This window comes from Melanotaenia boesemani, chromosome 14 (genome assembly GCF_017639745.1).
Source record: "Melanotaenia boesemani isolate fMelBoe1 chromosome 14, fMelBoe1.pri, whole genome shotgun sequence".
Lineage (NCBI taxonomy): Eukaryota > Metazoa > Chordata > Actinopteri > Atheriniformes > Melanotaeniidae > Melanotaenia > Melanotaenia boesemani.
In genome coordinates, this window is record NC_055695.1 from 22,587,115 (window position 1) to 22,611,256 (window position 24,142).

At 37.1% G+C, this 24,142-nt stretch overlaps 2 protein-coding genes across 4 annotated transcripts; both read left to right on the forward strand.

Annotated features, from left to right (window-relative positions):
- The first annotated feature begins 2,457 nt into the window (after positions 1 to 2,457).
- plin3 (perilipin 3) lies at positions 2,458 to 11,770 on the forward strand. Of its 2 annotated transcripts, none has more exons than XM_042005655.1 (8): positions 2,458 to 2,597; positions 6,581 to 6,718; positions 6,917 to 7,112; positions 7,489 to 7,571; positions 7,912 to 8,143; positions 10,207 to 10,541; positions 10,865 to 11,080; positions 11,434 to 11,770. In XM_042005655.1, exons 2-8 carry the CDS (start codon positions 6,650 to 6,652, stop codon positions 11,572 to 11,574), a joined length of 1,272 nt encoding a protein of 423 aa, XP_041861589.1. In that variant the 5' UTR covers positions 2,458 to 2,597; positions 6,581 to 6,649; the 3' UTR covers positions 11,575 to 11,770. The 2 variants fall into 2 exon arrangements, with proteins under 2 accessions (XP_041861589.1, XP_041861588.1); XM_042005654.1 differs by having other exon boundaries at positions 10,862 to 11,080; positions 11,434 to 11,769.
- Positions 11,771 to 12,267: 497 nt separating this feature from the next.
- zgc:77486 (uncharacterized protein LOC405808 homolog) lies at positions 12,268 to 23,704 on the forward strand. 2 transcript variants are annotated; one of them, XM_042005656.1, is made up of 6 exons: positions 12,268 to 12,389; positions 13,391 to 13,593; positions 14,179 to 14,290; positions 17,069 to 17,196; positions 19,442 to 19,549; positions 20,273 to 23,704. In XM_042005656.1, the coding sequence occupies exons 2-6, from the start codon at positions 13,434 to 13,436 to the stop codon at positions 20,419 to 20,421; spliced, it is 657 nt and encodes a 218-aa protein (XP_041861590.1). In that variant the 5' UTR covers positions 12,268 to 12,389; positions 13,391 to 13,433; the 3' UTR covers positions 20,422 to 23,704. The 2 variants fall into 2 exon arrangements, with proteins under 2 accessions (XP_041861590.1, XP_041861591.1); XM_042005657.1 differs by lacking the exon at positions 12,268 to 12,389 and adding an exon at positions 12,509 to 12,533.
- The last annotated feature ends 438 nt before the right edge of the window (positions 23,705 to 24,142 follow it).

Below are 24,142 nucleotides of genomic sequence, written 5' to 3' on the forward strand. Positions count from 1 at the left end.
ACTTGATAAAGAGTTTTTGTTTTTGTTGTTGGCTTTTAAAGGTAAATGACTTCAAATGATTACAGCTGTGTTTATATGATGTCAGTCACTTTATAGACAAACTATTGACAATAAATGGGTGTGATAAGGTTTCTGACATAAATTATATTTGCTGGATTTTTCAAGAGCCCTTCCCACCTCCTGTGACTTTCATCAAGGGCAGACTTTGCTCAGTTATAAGAGATTTGACTCAGCTCTTTACATTTTCCTGCTATCATGAAAATAAAGATAACAGATTCTGACAGTATAGAAGAAGACACTAAAAAAATTTACATGAGGAAAAAACTTCAGCCTGAGATGTCAGCTGACAGTAAAAGTTGGAAGTTAAGGAGAACTATGCAATCCAAAAGAAGATTAAACAACTCAGTCTTATCCCAGAATATGAAACAGCTACATTGATTCACACTGTAAATTGTGTCAAACCTCAAAAATGACAAAAATTACTACAATTTATATGTTTGCCTTTAAAAATGGGGACAAAATTGAATTATCCAAAGTCACCCAGAAAGTATATCATCAAATAAACATTTTCCAGCTGTTTATTGTTTGTATTGAAATATTCTCCATTAACGTTTTTGGCAACTAGTTGTAAAGCAATCCTCCGTAAATAGAGGAAACATTTGATCTCACTACAGCAGCCACGTCTTGCAAATGGCATACACTCAGGCAAGAAACTTATAATGAACAGGCTGTCTTTAACAATGAAATTATCTAATGTCTCAAAGTCCACCATCAGCCATATTCAGAAGGTTAAGATGAAAGCTTTGATAAACTACAGTACTACCCTGAATGTTGTATAATCTATTGCTACTCTAATGGCAGATGCATGGTGTGTGTGCTGTGAAACTGTTTCTTAGTCCTTAAAAACTCTGACTGAATATTAAATATATATTATTATATATACATATAAAATGTAGAGGCCTGTTGAAGAACATCTCCTCAGTTACTGCACAGTGTGTTGTACTGAAATTTCTGTAAACTTCCTCTTGACCACATTCAAGTGCATTTATCCTATACTGTACCTAGTTGCTTTTCCTTTAAATGTTAACATCCTTTCTGTCCTGTAATGTCCTTCTTGACTGCCTTAAATCTTTTGTCCTCTAGGTTCAAAATAACCCATCAAGTTATTTAAAGCATACAGTAATTTTTTTTTCAATTAATTCTTTGTTGCACCTTCAGTTCAACCTACAGAATTAAGAGCAATAAAGAGCATAATGCTGAACAACTACAAATTTTTTCAGACTATTTAATTTTTTAAAAAGCATTTTTTTATGGCAAAAGATTTCATTTGGGATCAAAATTACCCCAAAGGACAACACAAGGCTTAAACATTTATTAGGTCAGTCTGAATTCTATTCTATTCTATTCTATTCTACAGTCATTTGGCAGATGCTTTTATCCAAAGCGACTTCCAACACAAGCAAGAATTCAAACAGGATGGGATATAATAATTAAGTAGTAGTCAGACGTGAGTCCAGTTGGACCCAGGTGCTGTCATGTAGTGCTAGAGACAGTCCTTTATATATATATATATATATATATATATATATATATATATATATATAGATAGATAGATAGATAGATAGATAGATAGATAGATAGATAGATAGATAGATAGATAGATAGATAGATAGATAGATATATGTCCAAAGACATGCATGTTAGGTTAATTGATTACTCTAAATTCTCCCTAGGAGTGTGTGTGAGTGTTAATGGTTGTTTGTCCCCTATGTGTTGGCCCTGCGATGGACTGGTGAGCTGTCCAGAGTGTACCCTGCCTCTCACCTGTTAATGCTGGGATAGGCTCCAGCTTACCCGCAACCCTTAATAGACTAAGAGGTACAGAGAATGAATGAATGAATATGTACAAGATCAAGAATCAAGAATTAAAAAGTTACTGATAATGTGATGCATTGTTCTATTACATCATATACATGTGCTGCTTGTGATGGACTGGCAAGAAATACATTTTATTTACAATATAAATAAAACTATCTGTACTTAATGAAAAATAAAACATTTAAAAAAATTTTACACAAGAGTATATTTTTTCAAGGTGTCTCCTAAATTTCTGGTATCCAAAACTCATTTTAAAAACAATATCTGAAAACTTTGGGGGGAAAAAACCCAATACCTTAAAGTTTTTAGGAATAGCAGTTTATATGAACTATGCCCGGGTGATTTTGCAATCTAAATCACATTTATTTATTTATTTATTTATTTATTTATTGCCTTTGCATCCTGCTTGAAATGTTTTGATAGTTTTTCATTTACGAGCAAAGCTTTTTGGTTTATTTTAGTATAGTATATATACTACTGAAACGGTTGAGTAAAGGGGGGGGGGGGGGGACAAACAAAAACTACACTGTGTTACTTCCGTGCTGTGATTTAATTGGTTGAAAGTTGATAAGACAATCCCTTACTCCGCCTTTTAGTCCGTGTCGACTTGTTGCTCAACAGTACAGTGGAAAGAGAGCCTCAAAGGCTGAACCTGTTCACAAATCATCATCAACACCTCGGGTCACGGCAGGACAGAAAGTCACCAGGCTGTAACAGAGGTCAGTGTCTAATTAGGCTGCTTTTGTATTATTTTTAAGCAGGCCATAATCCCTGAAACGACGTGTTGCTAAGCTAATTAAACTAACAAATCTTCGCCATTGAAACTAGCAAACCAGGAGTTCTTGCTCATGTAGGGAGAATAAACAGCTGGATTTACTTTTCTATATGCTAAAACCTCCTTCATCTGGGGGGTTAATGCTGAATTAGAGGGAGCCAACGGATATATGGCAGTTGTTTGCTCAAGTATTTAGTCATATTTCCTCATATAGGGTAAAGTTCACCAGCGATTAAAGAAATAGAGGAAATTACTGTTGCTGATACGGAGTTTTACATGTGAAAAATAGCTAGATGTGGATTTCTCCTGGCTGATCGTCACTGGGAATAATCAATATTTCGTACCATGTTTAAAGTCATTTTGTATATCGGTGATTGACAGTCTTTACAATCAATTTCTTCTTGTAAACTTTTATCTCGGTTTGTGGCCCAAGAGTATAAACTATTAAGTAGTTTTGCTAGTAAGTGATTTATTTCTTTCAAATGTAGTTGCATCTTACTGAAACCAGGTAGCGAGGAGCAATATTTCTTAAAAACAAAATGTGGAGCTTTATTCCTTTTCCTATTACTTCCTTCTCCTGTTATTTCAATCCTTACATTAGTCCTATGACCCCTTACATTTATCAAAGGAGGTTTCTGATTAAATGCTTTTCATCCCATGCATAATAATGTGGACATCGTAGCTATTTCTTCAGATAATGCAAAATTACTTTCACTTTTACGAAACCAGCCTCCTCTTCTGATTAATCTTCTCATTCCCAGCTTTACCCACATTAGCCTCTTTTCTTTGTCACTCTGTCTTACTTGCCAATAAGTGGCAGCCATGCTCACATTAAGCCATTAACATGCAGTCTCTTTTTGTCTTTCGTTTCACCTCTAATACTGTTCCCCATATGGCAAGGTTCTTAATAGTTTTCTTAATATACAACTGCATTAACATAAATGGAGTTTCAGCCTCAAAACACATGTAATAGTCTTTTTTTTTTTTTACTGCAGGTGGATTGTGGTTCATCACTGTGAGAATATGGCAGCATTAGGAAGAGGCTAAGCAGTATTTTCATAAACTCTTTGTTGGAGTCAGCTGTCAGTGAGATGACTCCTTCTGAGTGACTGAAACAGCCCAGTTTGTGTTGCGCCTTCTGATAAACATGTGTCTTGCCTCTGAATACTACTGCGGTTTCATCTCATGCTTGGCTTCAGCAGGGATAGTCAGACTTTGTTTTGCTGTAATAAAGCCAGTGAAGATGTCATCAACTGACACCTCATCTAGAAGAGGACATGTTGCTTAATCAAACATCACATAAAGAACACAGAGAGTTTATGAAGTAACAGTTTAGTTTTTTCTTTCTTTTTTTTTTTTAACGTTGACATCTAATTTGTGTCTAATGATTAAACAGCATCTCAGTCTTGGAAGAAGCTGCTTGCTACATATTTTGTTTGGCTAGTTTCTCTTTCAACAGTTTATCCTGACAGGTGGATGTAGCCTAATCTACCAGAGTATTTAGTCTGGATACAGGTTGCAGCTTGTCAGCTGCGCTCCTCATGCTCCTATTGGTAGCCTTTCCAGCAGTATGATCACAGAAATCTCATGTCCTTCTGCAGCTTATGTGCTGTATACATCAGGTCAAGCATGTCAAACACTTGTTAACAGTGTTCTAGTAAAGACAGGTGGTGTCCATTTATGTCTCTGTGTGCCATCTGGTGGAACACAAACAGATGCCATCCACATGTTGTGGAGCACCAGAGGGAGAAGGGGAGTTGTTGCTGCAGATGGCTGCCTCCCTCATTCCTTCACTTTCACTCTTTTTTTTTGTCTTGATACGAAGGATACAAGGCAGAAATAAGAGAATGGCCCAATAATGTCATTGGTTGTTACATTTGGCACATTTGGATTAAACCGCTTTCGGGGCTTGCTAAGAGATACTTAGAAAAGGGAGCTTCCAGAGGGACTGTATATCCTTAAACACTTTATCTAGTTGCTTTTACGCCACAGATAGGAAACCTGAGTTCCTATCTGCTATGAGTTTCTCAATCAAAACTCTCTGTACATCAGCTCCTGACTACATATTTTATATTCAGCCACCAGCCTTCTCTGAATTCAAAGAAAGACTATTTTTTTTAATAAACAATATGTAATTTTCCTTCAGGAATTATGTACCTCTCATTTTATTGAATTTGCATCAACAGAATTACAGAGACTGATAGAATTTTATGATCTGCGTAGGTCTGCTATGTGTATGACATTCTCACCTCTTTACCGCTACCTTGCATTAATGATGATGTTAACAGAATTGTCATATTTTCGCCACTATGTTCATATAATTTCCAACATTTGACCACCCTTTCTTATGATACTGGTGAATAACAGCATCTGCTTATCTAGAGGTTAACTTCTTATATTCAGCTTCTACATTTCAGTGAGCATCTACTGACATTAAAGATCCCATATTTTGCTAAATTCACTTTTTTTTCTAACAGTCATATGTGTCCTCGTAACCTGTGAATGAGGCCCAAAAATGAGAAAATTCTGTCACCTCTCTCACTGGCTTGCTTCACTTTTTAACAAATGTGTGCTCAAATGGCTGAGATTGAGATCTTTCCCTTTGTGACCTCAAAAAGGGAAATTTCCCTTGCCCTTGGTAGTGGATGTTGTCATTGTTGCCCCCCCCCCCCCCCCCCCCCCCCCCCCCCCCCCAACTAACTTAAAACAAACAATCAAAAAAAAAACTTAAATCACTTATCACAATTACTTATATTATTATTATTATTATTATTATTATTATTATTGTGACAGCTCTGAGCCCACATCTACTCAAGCACAGCTCACTCATAATGCATAACTCAACAAACTTTTCAATCCTACTCATTAATAAAGGTCACTTGTTACACATGATTCTGGAGGCAATGCAGCAAATCTTTTTATTATCTTGCGCGTTGGGCCAACAGCCGTATGCAAAGCAAATGGCTAACAATAGCTTCGGGTAGTAGAACAGGTGCAGGACTCAACAAAATGGTGTTTCTCTTTGTCCATTAGGTTAGTCAGTTGAGTCTGCAGTCCTTCAGCACAGTCCATAACACCATGTATTGTCATATGAGTGAATGCAAGCCAGAACCTCCTCATTAAGTCATTATCACTCCCTTACTTAGATGTCCCATTTGAGACCTGATCTTTTTAAACTACTGTTAATATTGACTGTGAACAGAGTTGTTGTGTAAAAACAGAATAGATTAAACTCACGCCTCCCTTCTTGTGTGACATTCAACTTATGTGAGTCTGAAAATGTCATGTAGTTTCTGCCCCCAATTTCAAGATGTTAAATATTACATTTGATCTTTTTTTTTAAAGGAACTAATTTTATATTCATTTAATAAGTTACTTTTCACTTTGCAGCTGCCAACATGAGTCTTTTTTTTTTTTTTTTTTTTTTTTTTTTTTTTTTTTTTTTGGCCTGGATTATATTTTCATGACAGCTTGTGAACAGTCATCAGCATTATTACCCTACGGGTTCATGGATCTGAACATTATTCATGGCTTTACTAAATATATCGCTTAAAACAACTCTGATTCAGAGTTCATGTGCCTGTCTTACATTTGGGGGTTATAATATTCAGTTAAAGTGTTTTTAATAAGTACAAGGATACACTATGTCAACAAGAAGCTACTGTAACAAATTCCAAAGAGCTCCATTTTAGACTTTTTCTGACAGTGCACAGAGACTTTGAATGGTTTGCATGGCAGTTCAGTTTTATTGTCTAAGAATAATTTCATCCTCATTGCATCATAGTGTTGACAAATGGATTTAACATGGCTGGGTTTTCTTTCTGCATGCATTAAACCATCTGACAGAACAACTACTCCTGCAAGATAAAGTATATCATTCTCTTAACAAAGACTTTCACTGAGGAAGCCATGTTTCATCATTCACAGAAATAAAGTGAGGTGAATCTCAATTTCTAACACTATATTCAGTGTCAGAGATTGAACCCAGCAATCACAATGGCAGACAGCGGGAAGACTAATGAGACTGGAGCTGCAGCAGCACAACCAGCTAATGGAGAGCAGCAGGTGAGGAACACTGAGACCCTAAATGCTCCTAAATGGTTCTTAATACATTTTACAACCTCATATCTAAGTTTTTTTAATAGTGCTACTTTGGAAAATTAAATTTTGAAACATTTTTAATTTCCAAAAAAGTCCTGCTTTATACAAACTAGCTTGATTTTGGCTATTTAGGTGTCTTGAAAGGTTGTGTTATTGTCCTAGAGTGCTGTTTCGAGAGTGAGCAGCTTGCCTCTGGTCAGTTCGACTTGTGAGGTGGTTTCCAGTGCCTACACTAGCACCAAAGACAACGTGCCCTTGCTGAAAGGAGTTATGGATGTAGCTGAGAGCGGGGTCCGAACCTTGGGTGCTGCTGCCACAACGGGGTCCAAACCCATTTTGGACATGATCGAACCACAGAGTATGTTTTTCTCTCTGCAAAATATGATGTAATAGCTGCAAAATGACACCATATAACTGTGCAATTTGTTAGAAATGAGAAGGTGTGAAGCCATCAACTGGTCCACTTGCTACCTCGAGGCTTGAATACAACATAGAAATAGCTTTTTTTGTTGTTGTTGTTTTTCAGCTAAGAGCAGACTTTTCACATCATTTACCAAAAGTTTTTTTAAAGCTCTTTCAGTTGTTATTGTGCTGTAAACATGAAATAATAATTATTTTTGTTCAGTGGCATCACTTCACACTTTGTTAAGGGAGGATTTTTTTTTCTGCATTTTAACACGTAATCTTATTCATCTCATGTTTTAAATGAATATTTTGCTGTGCATTTGTTACAGTTGCCACAGTGAATGAATATGCTTTGAAAGGACTGGATAAGATAGAAGAAAAGCTGCCTATTCTTCACCAACCAGCAGACAAGGTCAGACAGTAAATTCTGCTAGAATAATGTAGCAATGCAACATCATTAGCTCTTTTCATAACTGGTTATGCTCTTTCTTTCTTTTTGCCTTTTTTATGCATATTGGGATTAATTGATTTAATTACTGACCTTTTATCACACAATACTTTCCTCCTGAATGTGTGAGATTTTTTTGTGCCCATCTAGCATTGTTCCAGTGGTTAATCCTGGTCTTTCCATCTGTTTTCATAATGGTGCACCTGTGCCACCTAATCACAAATCTAATTTATGTTAATAGCAAAAGCTACCTAGAAAAGTTATTCTCTAACTTTGGCACATTGTCTCCTCTTTGCTCCCTCAGGTGGTGTCGGACACAGTCGGTATGGTATACCAGTCAATGGCAGGAGCCAAAGATGCTGTGGTGGGTGCTGTGATGGGTGGTGTCGAGCTGACTAAGGCAGCAGTCAGTGGAGGCATCAGTACTGTCATGGGCACTAAGATGGGCCAGATGGTCAGCAGTGGGATGGGCCTGGCCCTTAGCCGATCCGAGGACTGGGTTGACCAAAACCTGCCACTGACCGAGAGGGAGCTGGGTCAGTAGATGTACTAAATATGGAAAATATTATCCATCCATAAATAACCAGCTGAGGTAATAAAGCCATATGTCTACTTCTGAGTGCCAGATAGGATCGTTCTGACAGATCAAATAAAGGTAAAGTGAGATTTATGGTCTGCTAAAAAATTATTAAAACAGTAAGGCAAGGTGATACGGCAGGATAGTATTTTAAACAGAGGTAAATGCTTCTTCAGCGACTAAAGCTGAAAACATGAATGGTTGGTGCTGCACATAGAGAAGGAGGCAGGACATTCCAATGAACTTGCCATCTGTTTACTTGGCCTGTAAAACACCTACAATTTCCAACACTTACAGCTTTGACACCTGCTACTGTGATGTCATGTTATCATGACAACCTGCCGTACTCCAGTACAGCAATAATGATCAAGAGAGCATCCTCTGATTATAGACCATGAAGAATACACTTGTAACTGTGGTGGCAGCAGCAAACCACCCTTACTAGAAGCTATATAGCTGGATTTTCTTTTTTTTTTCTCTCTTTTTTTTTTTTGCCCATGACAACCACTAAAATGACTTTTAACATGAGCATAGTGACACAGTGCCATCTTCCTTAATTTATACAGATTAATGACTGGAAAGTCTGTCATTCTGTCTCTTTTAAACAGATCCCAGCAGGAGTCAAATACACTTTCCACTGGAATCAACTACAAAAAAAAACCTATGTAATGAATATTACGTATACATCACCTTGCCTCAGACAATAAAAGAAAAAGAAACCACTCTCTAACACTTCTCTGGATCACCTTTAACTATAAATATGACATACATTCATTCATTTTTTATAAAACTTGTGTATCATCACAATTATTTATTTCTGTCCAGAGTTGCATAAATTTTTACAAAGATCTTGTGTTTTGCAAAACATAAGATTCTCACTGGAGTTAATTCAGATGTGAAAATAAGGTCTCGTGCTTTCTGAACTTGTGTTGGATAAATCCTGGCACTGTCATCTTTGCATAAACCTGTACTGTAAACAAGAAAAAGACCTGGTGATGTAGGTAGTCAGCTGACCTTATATTTCAGCACATAATGTTGCTGAACCTAACCTCACCAGTCAGAGCCAGAGTGGCTGTCCTCCAGAACTGATGACACAGTTGATGTGCTTCTAACGCAACTTAGCTCTGAAGAAAGATGGAGCCTCAGAGTTTCTGTCACAAGTCAGAGTACAAAGTTCAGTGGATAACATCGACCTCTGTGGACAGTGTCCAAGATAATAAAGACTTGATTGCTTGTCGGCAAAAGAGAATGCTGAATTGCAACTGGTGATTAGTAGGAAGAGCAGTGGTCTGCCATTTGGAAGGTCTGGTCTGATTGGAAGGTCCAATCCTGGGCTTCCCTAGTCCATGTTTCAGTGTCCCATATCAAGCAACTGATCCCTGTTTGCCAGTAATTGGTTAAACTACATGAGAATGTGTGATAAAGGAAAAAGCAATTGAAAAGAGCTCTATAAACACTGACAATTTACTATTTAACTTTACCAGATAGAATAAAAAGACTGCCTGTGAGCATGTTTTTTAAGTTCAGATAGGATTTAGTTTGAATCTGTCAGGGACTATCTTGTTGATCATGCATATTTCTGACAATGAAATGCAGCAGGGAATGAAACTATAATTATATGGAACAGCATAGGAGAGAAAGATGACACCATGAATACTTGTGGATATGTAAAAAATACTAACCAGTTGGATTGTTCCTAGTGTTTGGAAGTTTAGCAAAAGATGGATATTCCATCATGATAATAATAAAAGTACACTGCCAGATTTACACAAGTATTTAAAAATGAAAAACATGAAAAGTGTGATGCTGCGTGACTTAAGTCCAACAGAAAACCTCAGGTTTTTGAAAAAATTGCAGAACATCTTTTTAGAAATTAGAAATGCAAATGCATTTGATGTAATTTGAAATTTGTGCAGCCACAGAAGAACTGAGTATTTATTAAAAAAATAAAGATGGTCTAAGTATTACCAGAAGAAAAGTGTAAGTTTAACTTTACAGGAGATAAATGTATTTCTCGTGCAGCTGCTCTTGCTGAACCTGCCAGCTCTGAGGTGACTACCACTACGTCCAGCCCCAGCTATTTTGTTCGTTTGGGGAAACTCTCTGCCAAGGTACGGGAGCGAGCTTATGACCAGTCCCTGGTCCGTGCACGGCACGCCAGGGATACCACCTATGCTGCCATGGCTCAGATTTCCAGCACTCTGGACCTGCTAGAGAGCACCCGTACCAGTGTGGGCACAGTGAGTAACCAGTTAGGAGGGGCCTCAGAGCAGCTGCAGCAGCGGTGGACAGAGTGGACACAGAAACAGGAAGGAGCTGAACACACTGAGCCAGATGGGGCCAAAGATGAATCAGAGGTCACAATTTATCCTTATTTGGATTTAATGGTCTAATAGGTTTATTCTTGTATTAACCAGAATAGTTTTGTCCCTTTTTATTTTATTTAAACACTAAATCAGATCATATGTTAAATATTTTATTCTCTAGTAAACTTTACTATTAAGTATTACATATTTTAATGGTTGAATTATTACTATTTTTACTATTCTTCCGTATATATAGACTTTTTTGTCATATTGTTTTACATTTCAGTGTTTTTATCAGTATGTCTAAAAATAAGCAACTCTTTTCACTAATCAGTTCATTTCTGCATTTTATTTCCACTTTATGTTCACAGCAGCTGGAATGGCGGGCCCTCACTTTGGTGCGTGGGCTAAGTGACCAGCTTAGGTCGGCATGCTCCAGTGTGGTTTCAAGCACACAGGGCCTGCCAGGAGCAGTGCAGGACCAGCTGACCAATGCACGGCAAGCTGCTGAGGAACTCCAGTCCTCTTTGGGAAGCGCTAGCACAATCACTCCCCTCCTTCTGGAGCGAAGCCGTCAACAATTAAAACAAGTAAGAACTGCACAATAATCTCTTTACTGCAGTGTTTTATCATTGGTGCATCAGTTTGTTAAATATGCCTCAGTGCCCGCATATTTTTTTCTGTTTTTAATACAAACAGTTTTTGCACTACCTCTGCACACTCAGTGAAGATAAACTGAACTGTTATCTCCTTTTCATTCTCTGGGTTATCTGCTTATTCACACAATTTAATGGAAAATATCAAACTTATGCATCATATCATAATGCACACACAAGGCGCTGTGTTCAAGTCATAATTCTTACCATACTTTTAAAATGAAAATTTTGTTTGTATTATGATCCCATAATTGTGTTGAATAAATTCTGTTATGTATATATTTAAGCTCCAGCAATCCATGGATGGTGTCATGGAGTATCTACTAAACAACACACCACTTAACTGGCTAGTGGGGCCGTTCGCTGCTCAGAAGTCTGAGAAGGCAGAGAGAGATGTGCCAATGGAGATGGATAGCCCAAACAACTAGATTTGTGCTTACATATATATACTGTTAACTGAATAAAAATAATTTGCATAATGAAAGATGCCTCACAGTTCTATAATGATGTTTTCTTCTTAATGATTTAAACTTTTATTTATAAGTTATTGACACTACATTTATGGTGTAGAATTTGATTAAATGTAATGGAAATAAAAAAACTACATTAGCCTTTTTTTTTTTTCTCTCTCTTTTTTTTTTTTTTTTTTTGGAAAGCAAAAGTATTTTTACATCTGTTAAACATGAGTTAATGCCCATGAACATATTGATGTCTGATTTTTGTTGGTACTCAAACCATTCCTAAAACTAAGCCAAATATGTATTATCTGTAAAGATCAGAAAACTACAAAAATATGTAAGAAGGCATCTTGAGTGAGACTTCAGTATTAAATGTTTTTTCTTTCTTTCTTTCTTTGTTTTTTTTATTTTTTTATTTTTTTTTTATGTGTCATTTTAGTTTAATTCTTGTGTTTGAATTTGATTAAATTAAGGTAAGAGATCGTGAGCTGTTATTGAGCTGAATTTCAATAAACTTTAGACACAGTGGTCTCGGTGTCACGCTTGAATACGCTGAGTGTGTTTTTTTGTTTTTCTCTACTGTTTGTGGTGTTGTTTGAGGGGTGTTGGACTTTGCAATGTTGGCCTGGCTTGTTGAAATGATGCTGATGAGGATGACGTCATGGTCGTTGTTTCGAATGTTGGGAGCTCGCGCAGAGTAGGAGGCCGTGCGCGCTGCTCGGGACACAATTTCTACAAATCTGAAGCTCAAGGTCGTCGACAGGCTCCGGTACCTTGAATTTCAGGTATTGTCTTTATCGTAGATTATTGCGGGGGGCTCTCGTCCTATGTTACTGGTTTTTTAAAACTAGCTAGGACACTGTCGCGAATCTCATTGGTTTGGGATGGCTGATTATGCTAGCAACATAGCTAACGTTAGCCTGCTAAAGGTAACGTTTATTCGATTAAAATAAAACAAGATTTGTTTGTTGTTTTTCATAAATGTACATAAAATACCAAGTTATTTGTATCCCCGGGATTTTCGCCTTATTGGGAAGTAACCGAGCGAGTTTTGTCTTTCTTTTTGCGTTGGTATGCACAGTGTCAGACAAAACGGCCAGCGAAGCTGTTCGCTAATGTTTCAGTGTTTGCTTTGAGCTATGCAAGCACAGGACGGCAATTGTTTTCTTCTGGGGACAGTCAGTTGGAACTTGTTAAGGTGGATTTTAGACACCCTAATGTTTGTCTGCTAAATCATCGTATAATGTAAAGGTTTCGTGTATGTGGAGATGTTTTTGTACAGAAAAGTCTTGTGCTTTCCATTAATGGCAAGTTTACTCTGACCAAAACATCTTGTTTTGCAGCGGAAGAAAGTGTTAACTCTCTGAGCTGGCCTAGGTCTTTGTTTTCTGTAACCTGCCTTTTAAAATGGACTTGTGTTTTACTTTTATACCTTTTTCCGCATTTCCATACTGCGTATTTTTGTAATAAACCCCCAGATTACTATTTTGAACACTTTTTGCACTGGACTAATTACAGGACGAACAAGACAACTTATTTAGGGTTGCACTGTATTAATTTTTTTCATATTTTTACTGTATATGGCCGATTTAGCTTATTTATGAGCGTTGGCTCAAGTTTGAAAAATCATGTGTGTGTGTGTGATTAGGCCACAACTGTCATTTTTAAAACTTCTGTTATTCTCTCATGCTGCAAAGCATTTCCAAACATTTTTAGCTGGAATATGGAAAACCATGTAGTCATATTTGGACTAATGCAATTTTGACTAACTTTGTTACATTTTCAGGAATATCCTCTCCCACCCCCCCGTAACCCCCTTCTGTCAGAGCATGGCTCAGGAGACCAATCAGACGCAAGTGCCAATGCTTTGCACTATGGGATGTGGTTTCTATGGTAACCCCCGCACCAATGGCATGTGCTCTGTCTGCTACAAGGAACACCTGCAGAGACAACAGGGAGGGGGGCGATCTAGCCCCCCAGGAGAGAAAGGTAGGAAGATGGAAGACACAAAGGGTGTGCCGGATATGGTCATGATGACTCCTGGTGTGGACGGATCTTCAAGATATCGTTTCCTCACTGTAATGTCAAGCCAGATTATATTCTTATTATGTTAAGAGAGGTGTGTGTGTGAGTGTGAGAGAGAGGGACAAAGATTAGGTGTGTGTTTTGTTGTTTTATATTCTTTTCAATTTGTACATGTTTTTAATGTGCATTTTATTATGTAAAGCACTTTGTGCTACTCATGTATGAAAAGTGCTTTATAAATTTAGTGAAATTTGGAAAAATGAAAACAGGAACTTGACTCTAGGGATCTTTCAAAAACTACAGGCTTTGTAGGCACTCAAATTTGCCAAAATGAGGGGTACTGCCTAAACTGTTTTGGGAAAAGAGTGACATTTTTTTTTTTATCTGTTCTTCCAAATTTACTTAGAATACATAGGATTCTGATAGACAAATGCAGTGAGTCCCATATAATAAGATATTTGAAACCACTTGAAAAGTCATCTCTGGTCAAGGCTAGAACAAGAGATTCTCTGATGTATGTCTTGTGAAACTGTCCTTTCTCCTACACAGCTGCTGCATCACCGTCAGGATCACCAGGATCAGCTGGTGTGACTGTGGAGGACACAGCCTCAGAGCTTAGTACAGAAGTAGCAGGAACCTCACCTGAGGAACAAACAACCAGGTATGCTGACTGGCAGCTGGGGTCCTGTTATGTTTCAGAGAGTTCATTCAAAAGTCAAGTATTAATTTTGATGTTACTCAACAACAATAATCCTATCATTTTTTTAAAGAAATACAAGGCTTTAATGTTTAGTAAAAGCACTTAAGGGCCCTCATAAAAAAAATACATTGTAATGTTTAATTATGGTTACAGGCTGGAGCTCTTGTTTTATTATTATTCAGTATTCTATAGGATTCTGCTTGCGATTAACTTTAACTAAGCAAGGTTTTTTTTTTTTATGTTTATGTTTTTAATTCTTTTTATTTATGTCTGTCTAAAGCCTGGTACACACATAATTATATTTATATTTGGGCTGTTTTTGTCCCGATTTTGCCTCTTCTCGACCTCAGACGGCAAACGCCCGATCATCGTGAGATTTCCCTGTCCAATCATCATATGATCTGTGGTGTGTTACGAGCCGATTTGTCCCGATAATCGGGACGGGTCGTAGCTGACAATTGGGAACATTGAACATGTTTAATATTTCAGTGTCGATTTCTGAAGAACGCCGACGACTCATGCATTGTGACGTGGCACAGAATGGCACATGGTGGTGACTTGGCACAGAATGTAGCCAATCAGAGAGCAAGCTGGCTGGGGAGCAAGGAAGTAAATAAAGTCCGTGTTCACGCCATCTCCAGTCTGTTATTTTTTTTCAGTTCTGGCTTTTTCTGTTGCCAGTAGTCCCAAGACCACCATCATTCTCTCATCTTATATATCCCCTTCCATGCTGTGTGTTGTGTTTTCAGATTGTTACTATGTTTCTACTTCTACATTTTTTGCCTGTTATTGCTATGGTTCTTCTACGTTTGTCTGGCTTGGAGGACTAGATTGTAGATCAGTTGCTGGACAGCATTGTCGTCTGTGTTCTTCCTTGATTACATTTTTGGAGCACACCACACACAGTACGACCAAAACTGATTTTTTTTTTTTTTTTATCTTCACGCGTGAGGTCTCGACCAGATAAAAATCTCACAAGATTAAAAAAATCGTTAAGTGTGTGCCAGGCTTTATTCATATATTAGATCCATTCAAATCTCCAGTTTCATTCAGTCCCATAGTCTTGAGTATGTACCAGACGACAGTGAAGAGGAAGCCTCTTTCTTTCTTTTTCAAGACTGCTTTGACCAGTTGGGCTGAAATTATATACCATGTTGGGATGCTTAAGAAAGCAAATCAAATTCAAGATAAGAGTTTATTAAGTCTTTACCTTAAAGCCCAGGAGCCTCATGTATGAAAGATTTTGTTGCTTTGAGACAGAATGATGGCGTATAACCAAAACTGGGAAAGTATGTATGCCCAAAAATATTCATATTTATGAATCTGCATACTCTTGTTTTTGCTCATGTTTTCTTGATACATCCCAACCAACATGGAATTGAGCAGAGCTCTAGGACCGCCTGGTCTGCTCCCATTTATAAATATGCACATAACAATAAATACATAGCATTCTTTTACCTTTACTCCAAATAACAAGAAAAACTCTAGAAACATCAAAAAGAATTATTTAACAGAATATGAAACTGATATGGTTGAATCAGATCGCCTACACACACTTATAGTGTGTTAAAGATAGGTGGACATAGCTTTCCAGCATGCTTTGTGTGTGTTCAGTGTCCTAATAGAGTTTAAATGTGTTCAGATCTACTTTAATAAGGTAGCTTTGCAGGTATAGTGTAGTAAGCTGTGTTATTCTGTTTTAGTACTTGTTTGGTTTGATTGCTGATAGTTTTTGTGTTAACTGATGATGTGGTACCATTATTCAGAAGGTAACTACAATTGTGCTGTCTTTCCTTTTCTGCTGTCATTGTCCCAGCTTGATAGACCATGAGAAACACATAATGATCCTATATCTGTGGAATGGACCATGTTGATAATGCTGCAGGCTCTGAGCAAGGAGCTGTGAAGTGAGATTTGGGAATGAGGCCCCAGATAACTTGGATTATAATACAAACAGTTGTTAGAGAATTCATGACAGGAAATGTTCCACTTCTCCCCAAGTGAGAGCATTATGTTGAGTTATTTGTTCCCATGTTGGTCACATTTAGGAATAATTTGTGCTTTATCTGTGCAAAAGGAAGCCAGAGAAATGTGCACTGCATGTATTTGGTGTCCAATTTCTGAATACACTGTGTGAGCATGGTAGCATCTCTCTCTTTAAAGGAGTTGCTCAGTGCATTTCAAATAAAACCTCATTAAACAAGCCAAGAGATCAGTAGTCTTCAATCAAAATTGTTGTGCAGGAAAACAATAAGGGGAAAAAAAGCAAAACAATTGAAAATGGCATAATTTGTCTCTTTTGCATTTTTACAAAAATGTTTTTGATTTCATCTTTGTGTTTTTACAGATAACATTTTATAGATTCAGGATTGTTACAGTAGCTCTTTTTGGAAGTTGCTTTATCCCTTTTTTAAAGGCCATTTGTGATGCAGTTACAATAAAGCAAAAATGAAAAGTCCACTGGTGGTATTTAATGATTCTGTTGGAATTTTAATGAAATTTCCAAGGTGGACGAGTGCAAGTCACATTTCATGCTGCACTAAGGAAACTTATGTACAAATTGATTGATTTTAAGAAATTTGATCATTATCATTTTAATTTGTTGATATGGAACCTGCTATCTGAAATAAAAGTAATACAATTTCACTGAAGGCATCTCTCTTATCTACTTTTTACCTGACACATTTTTATCTGTGTGTTGGTCTAAACTGTATTCATTTCTGTTGGTTGTGATTTTAGCCCCAGTTCTCCGAGCCCAGTAACTCAACAGATGACAGCTATGAGCATTTCCCAGGATTCAGTAGCTGTAGACTCCGATCGAGCAGAGGCTGAGGAGGGAGAAGAGGGGGGTACGTCAAACAGCACAGGTAAAAATATAAATAAATAAATAAAAAAACTAGTGCTGGGCAACAATTAAAATTTTTTCGCATGACATGTTGCGATTAATCACGATTAATCACATTTATACACGCAAAATGTCTCTTTCCTTTAAAAGAAGGCCTATGGCTATATAAAGAAAATGCAGTAAATTTTGGTTTACAAACACTACATCAGGGTTCTCCAACCTGTGGCTCTGGAGCCACAAGTGGCTCTCTGGACCTTCCACAATGCCTCTAAATACATGGCTAAAATATTTTTTTTAAATCTATCTGTCTTGTCATTAGGTTGGAAACCAGGGACTTTTTTATTTTTTACTTTACATCATTTTCCACAAATATCGACATCCTTTAAAAGGAAGTCTGTATCCTCTTTTTATAAAGGTTTTATGTTTCTCTTTAGTTTAAAAACCTAAAAACGGAAATAAAAATGTGGTTCTTTAAACATTTGTGTCTCTAAAGGAGTTTTATTTAGCTGGCTGAGGTAAAAATGGCTTTTTGGATTGGAAAGGTTGCAGACCTCTGCACTAAAAACATAAACAGGTTTAGCAGCAGTTTTCTCTTTAAACAGCAACAATTAAAATATTTCTTCATATATATTTATAAAATCAAATATTAATGAGAAAGAAGGATGAAATATTCAGGATTTACTAACTAAAAGGTAAAAAGTCAGCAGGATGAATTTAAAGCTGTGAAGCTGCTTCCTTCTAAACACAGAAGGAACAATAAGTGATTAATATCAGCATCAGGTGAACAGACAGAAAGCAGGATTAGAATCTCACAGCTTCTAGATGGTGAGGAGAGAGAAATATTCACAATATGCACAATAACTTCCATCCATGCACCTTCAGTGCTTCATTATCCAGATTTCTGGCCATAATTTCTCTAACCTTTCATTCTTGGCTTTACTGTTTAGCTTAACACCTCTGCACCTGCTGCCTCTGCTACCGGGAGTTAAAGGGTTAACATCTCGTTTCCAGGTGTAACGTCAGGTCTGTAGATGTAACTATAAACGTGTGGTATCCACAGAAAGTCCAGAATCTCAGCTACCAGCTCAGTAAAACCATTTATATCACCAACAAACACAGTTAAGACAATAATTAAAAGACCAGGTACACAAAGTTATGAAAAATATGTAAACACAGATGATGTCTCTCCATGAACACGAACAAACGACTCCTGTACTGAAAGCTCACATCTCACCATCTGCATGGGTTTGGACAAAGACAAACGTCGGTGGTTCTTCTTCTTTTGTAAGTTCCAGACAGAAAATGTCTCTTCATTTTAATAAACCTGCTCTCTCCTGATTACATCAGATGCACCGCTGCAGCAGGGATGGACGCCATGTTTCTGTCATCAAAGCCAGCGGCCAGCAAAAAAAAAAAAAAAAAAAAACTTAACACGATTAAAAAAATTAATGGCATTAATAAATCGTTTCGTTATCGCGTGATTAACACGTTGACGTGCCCAGCACCAAAAAAAACACATGATATTTTTCCAAATCAGTCCATAACAATTATCTATATGATGCGGCGGAGCACAGTATGAAACAAATAAAGCTGGTAAACAGGGTCCAATTGCCAGGTTGGTCCAATGAGTAAGATAATTACTAAAGGGGTATTTGTTATTCCAGCGTTTCCCCTACTAGCGGGGAGCTAGTAGGGGATCTGGTTTTCTATACAGCACCAAGTCACAGCAGAATTCATTTCAGGTTCCATTTTTTCTAGAACAGGTTTATAGTTTGCTGTTTTATTAAAAACAAAACAGTCTGATGTTATCTGATTTATATGGCAGCAGGACATAGCTGCCCTCTTTGTCGTGCTTTTGGAGTTTTGCTCTGATGCGACCACAGACAAATACGTGCGCGTACACACAGGTGAGCACACTTCTATCCACAGATAGAGCACACGTCAGAAAACACATCAACCATCTGAAAATCGGACACAGATATTAGCGTTTTTTTTTTTTTTTTTTTTTTTTTTTTATCTCTATCAGGGAGGTGAAGATGGACACACTCGCTCCAGCGAGGAGCAGCCGAAGTATTTATCCTGATGCTGCGTTAAGCCAACGTCACGTACATTGCGGGAACATGCACAGCTAAACCCCACTGTCATTTTTTTCATGTCTGAGGCATATTACGGTTTAAATGTTTCCAATATTATTAGTAGGTTTTAATTTATTAATGGTAAACATGTTTTGTTCTCACAGAAGCACAATATTTCCCTTCTCCTCTCAGAGCCAGTGGGTGAAGCAGCACAAGCTTCTTCTGATGGTGACCAAACTCCTGATAAAAACAAGAAAAAGAACCGCTGCTTTTCTTGCCGGAAGAAAGTGGGCCTTACTGGTGAGTGGGAACAAATCTCACACAAACTCTGAGTGGTGAGCCCTTATTTACTGTTATATGGTCCATACAGTGGCTTATCATTTGGTGGTGTGTGTGTGTATATATATATATATATATATATATATATCCCACATAACTTACATCAGTGTCTTATTGAAAGTAAAGTTCTTTGATGTTTTCCATTTATATGTAATCTCTTCTCACCCTCTGCAGTTGGTGCTTCAGTCTGTGGTCAAAGTGTTATCAAAACATCAACATGTTGAATTCATGTTTCAGGACTTATTTAGATTAAAAATGACTGAAGATCTGTTGTTCATTTAGCGGTTCAGCTACATGTAGCCATTATATTCAAAGTAGTCACTGACATGTCGTGGTGTATATTTCTATTTTTTTTTTTTTTTTTTTTTTCCCTCCCCTTTTTCCCGCCACTTTTGCACAAAGAACAACATATTGCAGGTTAGTGGTGTAATTGGCAACAAGCTGCTTGACTTCCATTTTTGGGCAAAATCCATCAGTATAACTGAAGAGTCCTTATTTTTTACATGTAAAAATTCGCTTGAATGTGTCAAATTTGGTCGAATTTTCGAATTTTACTTTTGGTAAAACTAAATATTTACTATTTGTCTCTGAAACTGTACAGATTACTATAGCTAAACATATGCAACATTTGTGATGTTTATCATGAAATTTCTTGGACTAATCCGTTTGCTTTCTCTGCTTAAGGTTTTGACTGTCGCTGCGGCAACCTGTTTTGTGCCATTCATCGTTACTCTGACAAACACGACTGTCCCTACGATTACCGGAGTGCAGCTGCTGCGCGCATACGCAAGGAGAACCCAATCGTGGTGGCTGAAAAAATTCAGAAGTTATGAGGACTAAGTGCAAAAGATTAAAAGAAGTCTCTCTGACTTTGTGAATTTGAACAGTGGCCACTCGGATGATGACACCTGATATCATGGCTTCATTTGTTCATGGTAGTCTAAGGCGGGTGGGTGGGGATGTCATTGCAGCCACAGTCCAGACACTTCTCTTACTAGCATCTCCCTCTCTCTCCGCTAGTGACTGCAGCTGAAATTGAGTGCTTCTGTATGTGTGTTTGTATGAAAGAGTGTGTGTGCGAACATTTGCTTGAGAGTCAGGGAGAGTAGTAGGGGCTTGATGGACATTTGTGTTGCCATGGGGAAGGAAGGCATTTGATTTTACCCCTTTTTGTTTCCCAACTTGGAGGGATTGTGTGTTTTATTTTATTATTTTTTTTATACAATCCCTGTAGGTAATTAAAATTAAATGAGTATAAGCTGTTAAAGAATGTGTTGCAGCCTAAATAATAACACAGATGATCTAGTTATAAAGAAACAGATTTCATGTATCTGCAAGATCTTTTAAGGGCTTTGGAATATAACATTTTCTCCTAGACAGAAAAATGATGTCAAGTTCTTATTAAATTGGCATTTTTCCCCCACAACTCATTTACTCTATGGGTCACCACATGTTGAACTCAAAGGCTCAGCATTTTCTAGATCTGTCTGTCTTCATATTGATTCGTATGGATACTGGGTGCATGAACAGATATTGATAGGGGGAGGGAAAGGGCAGGGCTAACCAAGAACCTTGACTTAACTGAGTGATTGAATTTTTTTTTTTTTTTTTTTTTTTTCTGTTTTAATGAGCGTATGACATCAGATGATCTATATTAATATATTGTAGTTAGCTTGAATTGTGTGATTGCATTCTATTTATTTTTTATCGTTTGGTTGGTCTGTGCTGGAGGATTGGCAGCATGTGTCAGCAAATCATTAAGATTTGAAAGTTCTATTTAAGTAATTCCATTTTTATTGTAAAACCATAGAAGAAAAAAATACACAAGCTTGATGAAGTAGAACCAGTTGAGCCGTTACAATTAAGATTGTGCATTAAAATGTCCTTCATTTGGATTCAGAGGCAAAGCACAACAAAGACTATCGACTGCAGTGCACAAACTTGGCGAGCCACACCTACTTGGTTTTGTTCAGCATTTTGGTCATTTGCAGTTTATCTCTGAGCTATATAGGCTCAGAAAATTGCCTTGTTTGATTTTAAGAAAGACATTGTGCTCTCCTTGAAAGTCTTTATTTTTTTTTTTTAAGGTTTTTTGGAGTCAGTTAAGCTCCATGTTTCTCTAACCACCAGCAGACCACTGACACATGCTGAATGAAAACTGACCTGGGTCGCAGTTATTCTACAATACAACAAGTTCTGCTCAGTCACAGTGAAGATTGTTGCTGTGCTGCAGAGTTGCAGACTGCTTTTACGTTGTGTTCCGATTCAGAGGAGTCTTGATGCGAAGACCGCTTCTAGCTAGCTTCTTCTAGGAAGATCTAACTTACATGCATGTGTTCAGTCAAACATATGAGTTACTGTTTCGTGAATGCACAGTTTGAAATGGAGCTGGAATGTAAAAAGCCACACAGCAGTAGCACAACGCATGGCTGGAACAGTTAGGCCCAAGTTAACAGGACTCTACACTTTTTTTTTTTTTTTTTTCAAAATGTAAATAACATATGGCTTCTATTCATATAGTATAACCTTAATGTAGATTTTTACCAGGTAATTAGGTGGTGGATTAAGGTGAAGAATAGTACTATGTGTATTAAAGTGCTTTTCATGATTATCCAAAAAAGTTAAGTGCCACTACCTGTGGCACCAATATTTTACCCAAATTTTTTCCCGTTTCATTTACAAGTCATCACATTTAATGTTCAGTGTTTTCAGTAACCAGCCCCAGCATTTGTGTCTTCTGTTGTACAAAACTCTTAAATTTCTAACAAGACCCTTCAAGCTTTGACATTGCTGAACCCCAGTTCGTGCATTTATCCTTTTACTTAAATCTATTAATAGCGTAGAGATATTACAGGAAGTTAAAAAAAAAAAAAAAACAACAGGCCCTTGTGAGGATGGAAGGGATGATATTGAGGTTTTATCTTCATAATTAAGTTTCCCTGTAAATATTGCTTGAATTTGATGATAAATATTTACAAATTCTGCAAAGAATCTGCAGGGCATGCATTTTCAAACCCAATGCAGAACGTGTTAGAAATGAATAACGCTTTTCCTCTACTCAAAGAATTGGATATTGAGCAAGTTTAGTTTCGGCTTCTTCATCAGAATTCCTGTTTATGTTGTTGGTGATAGGCATGTCTGAATGGTAGGCATGCCAACACCAAGTTATTTACCTTGCATAGGTTGAGCATCTATAACCCCGGACTTTGATTAATTTTTTCCATCATTTACAATCTCATGGAAAATTTAAATTCAAATTTCAGTTAGTAACAGGGTAAATAATTTATAATATTTATAAGCACTCATTGGTGCTACTCTGCATATATACAGGATTTTCAGACTTGCTGGGTTAAAGAATATTTTTGCATGCAAAACATTCAGTTTTGCCTTACAAATGAATCCTTTCACAGAATAAGTCTTGCACATAGGATGATTGTTCAGCAGCATAGATCATGAGGTCTCATGGTTTATGCTTGTTTTCTATTAACTGCTCATATCAGTGCTCCAACCACTCAACCAGCTCTTTTTTTTTTCATAAATGTGAGCAGTTTGAATGTAAAACCACCAGATTTCACACAATATAGTCTTATGTCAAATTATTTTGATCTCATGTTGACTGTCTGGCCAGAAGATTGATGCCCAATTGTATTTCATGTGATGAGAGACAGTTGGACCATAAAAATGCATTTTGACCGTTTGCAACTTGCCACCAGCAATTAGGGGTGCATTGGTACATGTTTCTTTCCTGTTGCATAGATAATGTTTTGCTGTCATCAGTCTGTCTTCAGCACAGTTGTTCATAATCATAGTCTTCATCATACAAGTGTTATGTTTAATAACTATGATAAACCTGCAAGTTATGAGGACTGGTTTAAGTTTAGTTTGACTGCAGATGTAAAATCAAATAAAGATGGCTTTGTTTATTCTGTTTTTCAAGATGAGCTGTAGGGATATCAAATAAAATCTACATTATTCCGAAATGTAGTTCTTGTCCCTTGGCACTCCAGTCCCCCAGAAACACCACCAGATTTTTTTTTCTTTTTTCTTTTTTTTTTAAGAGTTAGGACTGTATGATGTGTAAGTATAAAACAATAAAATCACAAAGTTTATTTTAAATTACACTTGTCTTTTGTATTCATTCATGTTCATAATTCTGTTGTAAATTCAGTTTGATCATAGCAAGTTGTACTTTCATAAAGTGTAACTACACGCTCTTAACTTACTGCTGTAGCCCCAACATGTCGGCACAGTGGCTCTGCTGCTTTTGTGCTATTATTATGGTATATTATTCACAGATTCAGCAAAACACAGTAGCTACAAATCGCCCAATACAATGGCACACTATTCTTGTTTGTGTATTGTTGCTGTTTGTTCAAAGGAAATTGTTGGATTTTTCTTCATGTAAAGAGCAGTGATGTTTCTATTATTCTTGGCACTACAGTAAGCGTTTATGAAGAGAGGTGGTGATGGTGGGACAACCTCACTGCACTGAGTTCTATAAACGATGTTATGTCAGCAACAGGTTGATGAAAAGATCTAATATTATTGTTCATA

Bases quoted from the DNA above. Each gene is read 5' to 3' on its own strand.
- plin3 (XM_042005654.1), top strand. From the start codon at position 6,650: ATGGCAGACAGCGGGAAGACTAATGAGACTGGAGCTGCAGCAGCACAA. The intron at 7,113-7,488 runs GTATGTTTTTCT...CATTTGTTACAG, and splicing joins GGACATGATCGAACCACAGA to TTGCCACAGTGAATGAATAT. The intron at 10,542-10,861 runs GTCACAATTTAT...TTATGTTCACAG, and splicing joins GGGCCAAAGATGAATCAGAG to CAGCTGGAATGGCGGGCCCT.
- zgc:77486 (XM_042005656.1), top strand. From the start codon at position 13,434: ATGGCTCAGGAGACCAATCAGACGCAAGTGCCAATGCTTTGCACTATG. The intron at 13,594-14,178 runs GTAGGAAGATGG...TCTCCTACACAG, and splicing joins TAGCCCCCCAGGAGAGAAAG to CTGCTGCATCACCGTCAGGA. The intron at 17,197-19,441 runs GTAAAAATATAA...TTCTCCTCTCAG, and splicing joins GGGTACGTCAAACAGCACAG to AGCCAGTGGGTGAAGCAGCA.